Source organism: Dipodomys merriami, unplaced genomic scaffold (assembly GCF_024711535.1).
Source record: "Dipodomys merriami isolate MVZ:Mamm:240054 unplaced genomic scaffold, mDipMer1.0.p SCAF_63, whole genome shotgun sequence".
Classification (NCBI taxonomy): Eukaryota; Metazoa; Chordata; class Mammalia; order Rodentia; family Heteromyidae; genus Dipodomys; species Dipodomys merriami.
Window position 1 is genome coordinate 7,740,671 of NW_027206213.1, and position 11,000 is coordinate 7,751,670.

General features: G+C 38.3%; 1 protein-coding gene across 4 annotated transcripts in view; it reads left to right on the forward strand.

Annotated features, from left to right (window-relative positions):
• The window catches only part of LOC138815272 (tRNA pseudouridine synthase Pus10), a 67,612-nt gene extending 58,624 nt beyond the window's left edge, over positions 1–8,988 (forward strand). For all 4 annotated transcript variants that reach the window (XM_070004577.1, XM_070004576.1, XM_070004578.1 and 1 more), the window contains 2 exons: positions 2,385–2,484; positions 8,204–8,988. In XM_070004577.1, coding sequence (XP_069860678.1) covers positions 2,385–2,484; positions 8,204–8,242 — 139 coding nt within the window. In that variant the 3' untranslated portion in view covers positions 8,243–8,988. The remainder of the gene's footprint in view (positions 1–2,384; positions 2,485–8,203) is intronic.
• Positions 8,989–11,000: the final 2,012 nt, after the last annotated feature.

The following is an 11,000-nucleotide window of genomic DNA, read 5'->3' on the forward strand; positions in this document are numbered from 1 at the left end:
CCTACACGTTGTATATTTTGTTTTCATCATAGTATTAGTGAGTACCACTGCTGCATTTGTTTATCCTTTGTCCATTTCTGTGCCCCTGCGCATTTTTTTTTCCAGGGGGGCAGTATTGGAATTTGAACTCTGCATTGCGTTTGCTAAGCAGTCGTTCTACTGCTCGACCAAATCCTTAATCCTCTATTCTTATGTATTTTCACAACAACATTTGGGTCTTTCTGGCATTTCAAGCATTTGAACACAGGTGATATGAGGGAATGCTGCTACTTTATTTTAAATTTTTTTTTTTTTTTTGTCGGTCATGGGCTGAACTCTGGGCCTGGGCGCTGTCCCTCAGCTCTTCAGCTCAAGGCTAGTGCTCTATCACCTGAGCCATAGCACCACTTCCGGCTTTTTTCTGCTTATGTGGTACTGAGGAATCGAACCCAGGGCCTCATGCATGCAAGGCAAGCACTCTACCACTGAGCCAACTTCCCAGCCCTTATTTTAAATTTTGAGATGAGCTCTCACGGTGTAGCTCATGGTGAACTCCTGGCTCAGGTGATCTTCCTACTTCAACCTCTTAGATACTGGGAATGCAAGTATGTGTCAGCACAGTCAATGTTACTTTACATGGCCCAGAACAACAGAATATTTTTCTATTTGCCTTGTGAAACAACAACAAAGCACTTACATTACATATCATTTATTTCACCTGTATCAACTTGGTTAACCATTTACGTCAAGTTGTGCTGACCTTGTCCCATTTTCTTGTTTTCTGTGCTGGTAAGGTGGCTTGAACTCAGGGACTTGAGCTCTTACTTGGCTTTTTCATCCATGTATGGTACTCTTCCATTTAAGTCACACTTTCAATTCTATTGCTGGGTAATTAGATATAAGAGTCTGTCAGTTTTGTTGGCCCAGGTTAGCTGTGAACCAGGATACTCAGATCTCAGTCTCCTCCATAGCTAGGAGTACAGCTGTGAGCCACCAGCATCTAGCCTGACATTATATTGTTTTCAAAGACTACAGGATTTTGGTTGTGTTATAATTAGAAAAATTTGGGATTCAGAGTTTCAATGTCCATATCCTAAAGCTCATGCTTTGTTTTTTAGCTTGTGTATGTGTATACACATACACATATGTGTATATATAATATATATAATTGCCTATATATCGATGGATATGTATACACAAAAATATATGTGTGAATTTACACACACACACACACAAATACACACACATGTATATTTGACCCAATAGCATGAAGTGATAAATGCCTTGCCTTCTTACTAGTATAATCTTACTAGGGACAAGTTCCAAAATTAATTATTCCCTTCTAAAATTAAAAGGTCTGTGCGGGAAATACAAAGTTGTTCCTTTAAAAATATGAACTTAGGCCGGGTACCGGTGGCCCATGCCTGTAATCCTAGCTACTCAGGAGGCTGAGATCTGAGGATCACAGTTCAAAGCCAGCTCAGGCAGAAAAGTCCGTGAGACTCTTATCTCCAATAAAGCACTAGAAACCCAGAAGTGGCACTGGCTCAAGCGGTAGAGCACTCGCCTTGAGATCAAGAGCTGAGGGACAGCCCCAAGCCCTGAGTTCAAGCCCCACAGCCACCAAAAAAAAAAAAAAAAGAACTTAGTTCTTTTTTTTTTTGTCAGTCGTGGGGTTTGAACTCTGCCAGTTCTTTAGAACTAAGTTCATGTTAACAACCAACTAGTACTGAAATCTATTTATAATTCTTGTAAAGGACTTGTCAAATCTAAACTAATATTATCTTTGTCCCTTCATCTTAATTGCCTGCCACTGGGTTATGTTACAAGGAGAGCCATCTCTGGTGTTGCTTTGTATGTGATCCCATGGAATCCTATCATCTGGTAAGATGACAATTGTCAATTAATGAATAATGGGACCCAAAGGATGACAAAATGGAAATTGTGCCAAAGAAACTTGTCTTTTATATTTTTTTTTAAAAAGCACTGAACTGTAATTTTTAGAATCCATGCCCAAACTTGACGTTTTGATTGATTGAATGAAACGGGTTTTAACTCATTCAACGGATGTTGACTAAGCAAGCATTCTACCACTTGAGCCATACTCTAGCCTCAAACTTGGCTTATCTCATTTTGAGATGAGCTATTAAAAAAGAAAAAGAAAAGAAAAAAGCCACGGCTTTTGCTAAGTTTAATGTAAACACAAGTCCCAGGGTTAATAGTGACTACCAGCCTGAGAACCACTTGGCCGCAGCTAATTTTCTGAGGCACACGCTTCCGCTAGTCAGAGCTCAGAAATGACCTTTTAGAACATTTTTTTCTTTATTAATTCCCTTCCACTTGTAAAATCTCATTCAGTAGTTGGGATTGCATAGCTATCCTCACTTTCCTTAAACAGACCCCAGCTACATTAAAGAGTTTGTGCACGGAGATTTTGGGAGGACCAAACCAAACATTTGCTCTCTGATGAATGTGACTGCAGACATTCTTGAGCTGGATGTGGAGGTAAATCGTTTTGTTGTGGGATGCATATATCAATTAAATTCAACCAGTTAGGTCCTTTGACATTAAGCCAAGTAGCACAACCTTTACAAGTATCTGAAAAATGATTAAAAAAAAATCTTACTGCTGCATTGTATTGCAGGGAGGGACTGTTATCTGAATTTTTATTTTAAATATAAGGTATCACTATTATTGTTAACTTATTAGTATTGTTATTGTTTGTTTTTTGAAATATTTCTTTCTTTTCTCTTTCTTTTTGTTGGTTGTGGGGCTTGAACTCTGGGCCTGGGCGCTGTCCTTGAGCTCTTCAGCTCAAGGTAAGTGTTCTACCACTTGAGCCACAGTGCCACTTCTGGTTTTCTGGTGGTTAATTGGAGATGAGAGTCTCACAGACTTTACTGCCTGGGCTGGCTTTGAACTGTGATCCTCAGATCTCAGCCTCCTAAGTAGCTAGGATTAGAGGCATGAGCCACTGACACCTGCTTGAAACTTTTTTGTTTTTGAGATTAGGTGATTACATAAATTTCACATATTTCAGTATTGTGGAATAGTGGTACTTAAAGTCACACACACTTTAACCTTCACAAGGCAAACTGTCATTATCATGGTTTATAAGGTTTGTGAATTTTATGAGCTTTGACAATCCAACTATTTCTTCCACATCAGGTGATATTTATATTTCTTTGAAACATTTCTTTACATAGCCCAGGCTGGCCTTGAATTCACCATCCTCCTGCTTCAGTCTCTCAGAAATTATAAGCACACATCACCACCTGTGACTAAGATAACATTTATGATTCTTGTGGAATACATAGCAAATTTACTCATTGGAATCAGTTACCATCATTTGCTGATTTGCAAATTAAACTCGGATTGAACTCTCAAATCACTAAGGAAAATAAAAGTTTAATGTCCTTTGGGACTCTAGAGGGCTCCTTTCCACACCTATTTTATTAAGAATTTTAGCCAAAAAAAGTATGTTCATATGTGTATTAATGAATAAATAAGGCCTTCTAAAGTTCTGAAAGTTCATGACTTGACTTACAAAAAGCACTTAGAAAGAATGCAAGACAGATATTGGTGGCTCATGCCTATAATCTTGTGTACTTGGGAGGCTGAGTCTCAGAGGTTGCAGTTCGAAGCCAGTCGGGGCAGAAAAATCTGGGAAATTTTATCTTCAAAATAACCTGCAAAAAACCATGCTAGAGGCATGACTCAATATTAGAGTGCCAGCTGTGAGCTAACAAGCCACGCGAGATTGTGAGGCTCTGAGTTTAAGTACTGGTACCAGCAAAAAACTAAAAAGAATTTAAAGCAGCTTGCTTAGAAATGTGTATTTGGGACACAAGAAGGAAATGAGATTCTCAAGGAAGACATGATTATAATCCCAGCACATGGGAGACTGAGATAGGAGGTCCACAAGTTTGAGGCCAGCTTGAAGTAGTTAGCAAGATTCTGTCTAAAACAAAACATTATAAAACAAAACCATTCTTGAGGGATCTCCATGATGTAGTTCAAAGCAGTTCAGTAAGTGACCCGTGTGATGACACTTTCTGCTCTTACAGTTTGAACTGAGACAAGTTAAATTCTGCAGTAATTAGAACAATGTATCTTTTTGGTAATTCTCCCTAATTTTTTTTCATTTGAGCATTAGTATGTTGAATCACAAATTTATGCTTCTTGATGGAACGCTGGTTAGGAGGAAAGCTCCTGCCTACCCTTACACCCACACAAAATCTTAGGAGAGGTTAAGATTTTCACTTGGGAATAATTTAAAAGTTAAGAAGTGGTTATATTGTCCAATGTAAAAACAATATGGCAGGCCAGGCACTGGGGGCTCACTCCTGTAATCCTAGCTACTCTGGAGGCTGAGATCTGAGGATTGCAGTTCAGAGCCAGCCTAGGCAGGAAAGTCTCTGAGACTCTTATCTCTAATAAACCACTCAGGAAACCAGAAGTGGTGCTGTGGCTCAAGTGGTAGAGCACTGGCCTTGAACTGAAGAGCTGAGGGATAGCACACAGGCCCAGAGTTGAAGCCCCATGACTGACAAAAAAAATAAACCAAACAATATGGCAATGAAATGATCATGCTTACTTTACCAGTTCTCCCAAGTGCTTTCAGTTAGATTTTATATAGTTCTTGCAGTGCAGCAGGGAAATGCCTTCAAGGTTGCAGGGAGCCTCTTCAATGAGACTTGTGATTTTAAGGAAGACAGTCCTCTGTTAAAGAAAATCCTAGGGGCTGGAAATGTGGCTCAGTGGTAGAATGCCTGCCTGGCATGCATGAAGCCACATAAACAGAAAAAGCCGGAAGTGCTGCTGTGACTCAAGTGATAGTACTCAAGCCCTGAGTTCAAGCCCCAGGACTGGCAAAAAAAAAATGAAGAGGAGAGAGAGAGAGAGAGAGAGAGAGAGAGAGAGAGAGAGAGAGAGAGAGAGAGAGAGAGAGAGAGAGAGAGGGAGGGAGGGAGGGAGGGAGGGAGAGGCAAGCAGGCAGACAAGAAAAGAAAATCCTAACTACATTTGTGTGTGTGTGTGTGTGTGTGTGTGTGTGTGTGTGTGTGTGTGTGATGGGGTTTTGAGGATAGAAAACAAGGCCTCACAAATACTAGGCAAGCACTCTACACTGAATCACATCTTCAGTCTGTATCATCTTTTTTCATTTATTTATAGAATAGCTTACGAATGTTAGAATCACAGAATGGGTTTTCAGCCTTGGATTGATTATCCACTGGGGTCACCTGTAACATATCTGTCTATGTATAGATATATATTATATTTTATATAGATATATCTATTATGCATATAATAGATATATAGATTATAGATATATAGATATATAATAGATATATAGATATATATATAATAGATATATAGATATATAAGATATAGATATATCTATTATGTATATAATATCTATAAATATTAATCTATATTAATAATAATATATATTTATATATTACATATTATATAGATATTATATATAGATATATATATATGTTATATAGATATATATGTTATATAGATATAGATATATATCCATACACACACCCCAGGTCATGGTGAGGGCCTAGGTGTTGTCCCTGAGCTTTTATGCTCAAGGCTAGTTCTCTGCCACATGAGTCACAGTTCCACTTTCAGCAGGTTGCTAGTTAATTGGAAATGAGTCTCATGGACTTTCCTGCCTAGAATGGCTTTGAACCATGATCCTCAGATCTCAGCCTCCTGAGTAGCTCGATTATAGGTGTAAACCATCAGTTTCTGGGTTCACATTTAATAGTTTTAAACAGTGCTCTGTGCCTACCCTTCCTGCCCTTAACACACAGTTGTGACTACTGATGTGTAATTTTCGGTTTGAGAAACCACTCGATATAAATATGGGTGGTTGTTTTCTATCTATGTGCTGAAAAATTACCAAACTATATTTTTGAGATTTGTAAAATACAGGTTATTTGGGCTTTACTAATCTGAAAGTGAAATAGATCAGTGAAAACAATACTTTTAGTAAATAGTTGTATGTTTTAGAATTTAAGAATCAATAAAAGCTGTGGGGGTTTGGGAAGGTGGCTCAGTGGTAAGAGTGTTTGTCTTGCATGTATGAGGCCCTGGGTTCAATTCCTCAGCACCACATAAGTAGAAAAAGCCAGAAGTGGTAAGGCACTAGCCTTGAGCTGAAATGCTGAGGGACAGTGCCCAGGCCCAGAGTCCAAGCCCCACAACCGACAAAAAAAAAACAAAACAACCAAAAACAACACAACAAAAAAGCCATGGGTACACTGAATTTTTTTGTGTGGTGGTCAGTAGGGGCCTGAACTCTGAGCCTAGGTGCTGTCCCTGAGCTCTTCAGCTCAAGGCTAGTGCCCTACCACTTGAGCTACAACGTCACTTCCAGTTTTCTGGTGGTTTATTGGAGATAAGAGTCTCAAGGAATGGGCTGGCTTTGTAGGGTGATCCTCAGATCTCAGCCTCCAGAGTAGCTAGTGTGTGTGTGTGTGTGTGTGTGTGTGTGTGTGTGTGTGTGTGTGTGTGTGTGTGTGTGTGTGTGTGTGTGTGTGTGTGTGTGTGTGTGTGTGTGTGTGCGCGCGCGTGCGCGCGTGCGCGCGCACGCGCGTCAGTTTTGGGGCTTGAACTCAGGATCTGGGAGCTGTCTCTTAGCTTTTTTTGCTCAAGGCTACTACTCTACCACTTGAGCTACAGCTCCATTTCCAGCTTTTTTTGTGGTTAGTTGGAAATAAGTTTTACAGACTTTGCTGCAAAAGCTGGCTTCAAATGGTAATCCTAAAATCTCAGTCTCCTGAGTAGCAAGGATTACAGATGTGAGCCACCAATATCTAGCTGGATTTATTTTTAAAGAGCTTTCTCTTAAAATAAGTTTTCTATTTTAAGACAAGGTGTACCTTGACACTTGTGGAGTGTGATTTGTTTAGGTGGAGACAAAAGTGAAGTGGTTGTTATTTTAAGGTTTTAGTCTAGTAGAGCAAAATGAAAGTACATAGAGGTAGAGATGAATTGGATTAAAAATGTGAAGTGAAAAGATCTTGTTTTCAGTTCTAGATGTTTCATATTCATTTATTAAGTTATAACTAAGGCTATTGGTTTATAGACAATTGAGTACAGCCCTGCACCACATAATCCTATTCCAGTCAATAGTGATTTTATAAGAGTGTCACTTAGAGATGTCATAGCTGCTTTAGAGTAAGTCCTCAGTTTACAGTGATGAAATCACTTAATGCATTTCTCAGAAGTGTAGCATGATTGTTAAATGACTCATGACTAGATTTCTTAAATATAAAGCTGAAGGAAAATGATTAGAATAAAAGTTGTTAAATCTTCTGAGGAAAAACTGGTATGATTATCTGAATTTGATAGTATTTTAATTATTCTTTTGCTCATCCTGGGGCTTGAACTCTAAGCCTGGGAGCTGTCCCTGAGTTTTTTTTTTTTTTTTTTGCTCAAAGTGAGTGGTCTACCACTTGAACCACAGTACCACTCCTGATTATCTGAATTTGAATGCTTATGGAAAGTGTATTCTATTGTCTTATTAATCAAGAGATACAATTACTTTTTTTGGGGGGTGGGGTCCAGTCGTGGGGCCTGAACTCTGGGCCTGGGATCTGGCCCTCAGCTCTTCAGCTCAAGGCTAGTGCTCTACCACTTGAGCCATAAGCCACTTCCAGCTTTTTTCTTTTTGCTTATGTGGTGCTGAGGAATTGAACCCAGGGCCTCAGGCATGCAAGGCACGCGCTCTACCTCTGAGCCACCTTCCCAGCCCAAGAGATACAATTACTAACTAGACAAATAATCAAATATTGCTAGTTCATTCAGAAACAGACCAGCCAAATATTTCTTTTCTTCTTCTTCTTTTTTTTTTTTTTTTTGGGTCCGGTCATGGGGCCTGAACTCTGGGCCTGGGCGCTGTCCCTCAGCTCTTCAGCTCAAGGCTAGCGCTCTACCACTTGAGCCACAGTGCCACTTCCAGCTTTTTTCTTTTTGCTTATGTGGTGCTGAGGCATCGAACCCAGGGCCTCTGGCATGCAAGGCATGCGCTCTACCACTGAGCCACCGTCCCAGCCCCCAGACAAATATTTCTGCTATGAACTTCAGAAGTATTAAATTCAGTAGCTCTTTCCATCAAATCTAATTTCTTCTGTTGCATTATATTAAAACTATTATCATATGGTGACCAGAATACTTGTTTTAATTACTGTTTTGTCTCTTCTAGTCTGTAGATGTTGACTGGCCACCTGCTCTGGATGATTGACTTAATTTTTAACACGACAAAGAGATTTCCTGTCATAATGTGGACATCCTGGAAAATGGCTGTTGACCCTCCATAACGGTGTCTTGGAAACCATTTAGATCATGTTGATCTGTTTTAAAATCTGTTATAACATCTCAGGATTTATATATATGTATATTTTGTGTTGAATTGTTCTAAGAATGTCTTAAAATTTTTCTCATTCTCTCTCCCACAAATCAAACTATGAGTAATGAAACCATTTCCTCTTAATTCATTCAAAGAGGTACTCACAAAATACTCTGTTGAACTCAGAAATTGTAATTTCTCTCAGCAAGATTTCTTCCACAGGAGACATACTACCTTTAAAAATTATGTTCCAAAAAATTTTAAATTACCTGAATTAAAGTTAATCTATAATATTCTGAGATACAAAGTTCAAACCTGACATCATTAATTTTTTTACCTGATAAGCTTCAAGGAAGCTGTTACCAATGAGAGTACTTTGGGGTATAATCTGTCACAAATCTTAATGACTTCAGGTTACTATTTTGGTATGCTAAAATGGTCTGTACATTTCTCCTGTGGAGAGAAAATGAACCTTAGGAATTGAGGAATACCTTGCTAAGAGATAGTCATAAATCTCTTAAATAAGGAAAACAAGTGCCTTTGATAACTTTCATCTCAGAGTTGAGAATTTGAGATACTAAACAAAGAGAAATTGGAATCATTTTGAAGTGGAAAGGTGTAAGATTTTTTTTTTGGGGGGGGGGGTCTGGTGGTGAGGCCTAAACTCTGGGCCTGGGCGCTGTCCCTCAGCTCTTCAGCTCAAGGCTAGCACTCTACCACTTGAGCCACAGCACCATTTCCGGCTTTTTTCTTTTTGCCTATGTGGTGCTGAGGAATCGAACCCAGGGCTTCAGGCATGCAAGGCAAGCGCTCTACCACTGAGCCACCTTCCCAGCCCAGGTATAATATTTTTAATAATAGACAGGTTCTCTAAATATGGAAACCAAAGAATAAAAAGTTAAATGACACCTAAAATTGTTAGCCACTTCCATATTCAGAACTAGAACTGATGAGTTAGTCTCTAGAATCCTTTCTGATATATTCTTACTGTCATCACCTATTGTGATGGAGACATCTGCGGATCCCAGTTACACAGCATGAACCCTGACTTTTGGAACGTAGTGACTGAGGAACCAAAAGGGGGAGAGGGGAAAATATTTTTTTTATAAATTCTCAATTATTTATTAATAAGATGATTAATAGCATGAAGGAAAATATTTAAATACAGTAATCTACAAAAAATATATGTCATTGAGCAAATTTTCAGAAAGGCTCACTAAAATTTCAGATTTAAGTGTAATTTCCATCAGCTAATTTTTTTTGCTATTGTTTTTTAGGATATGTGACTAGGACAGTGTTTGACAACTATTTTTCATCTCTAACCAAAGTTCATAGACACAAAGATTGACTTTAGGCATTAGGAAAATTGTTTTAATCAACATGGAAAAGTCAGCTTACTAATTTGAAACCATGTGATTAATCATATATGAATTATACCAAACATTCCTGATTCCAATAACAGATAATACTAGAAATAAACCGATGAAAATGTAAAAACTGGATATTTCTCAGTTTTGAGAGTTTTTACAAAGGAGATTCAAGTAATTTAGGACAGTCTTCTGTATGTTTATAAAAAAAATGAGTATATTTGGGGAAAAAAATCCAGTGGGCCAGGCACCAGTGGCTCACGCCTGTAATCCTAGCTACTCAGGAGGCTGAGATCTGAGGATCGTGGTTCAAAGCCAGCTGGGCAGGAACAGCCATGAAACACTTATCTCCAGTAAACCACCCGAAAACTGTAAGTGGCCCTCTGGCTCAACTGGTAGAGTGCTAGCCTTGAGCTAAAGAGCTGAAGGAGAGTGCTCAGGCCCAGAGTTCAAGCCCCATGACTAACAAAACAAAGCAAAAAACCTAGTGGGCCTGAAATATGAAAAAAAATGAGAATTTCTTTAGCAAACTATTTTCCTGATATACAAAATTTAAGCAAAGAGTAAGCAGGTATAAATACTTATTCTAAATGTTCATAGGAGACACAAGTGATTAAAAATTAATGTAGGTCTTTAGGCAGAACAGATAATATTAAGTAATTCATAGAACAGGCAAATAGCTTTTATCCTGAATTGTTCAGAAAGGGAAAGAGTCAGGCAGAAAAAGAGAGGAATATTAAAAAAACATTAATATAACAAATACAAGAATCACCAGAGACTACAAAAAACTTGTATGTTAATAAAGTACATAACCTAGAAGAAGAAATGGATCAATTCCTAGATACATACAATCTACCGAGATCACATCATTGAGATAAATAAAATCTGGACAGACCAATAATTAATTGAGTCACGAATAATCTCCCATTTAAAAAAAGTAGAAAGCCTAGCACCTGATAAATTCTGTCAAACAAAGAAGATGCAATACCAATGTTTCTCAAATTTTTCCAAAGAAAATGAAGAGGAGTAATAATTTTACAAGATTATCTTCACTCTGATACCAAAGCCAGACATTACTAAAAAAGAATTTCAAACCATTGTCTTGGATTAACATAGATTTAAAAAAGTCTTTTGTGGGGGCAAGGAGGTATTTGGGTTTGAACTCTAGGCTTTGAACTTGCTAGGCAAACTATACAGCTAAGCCATACGCCAGTTGGAAAAAAAAAATCTGAATACTAAAAACACAAGTTCACAGCACATTAAAAAGATAAAAATGTGGTACATAG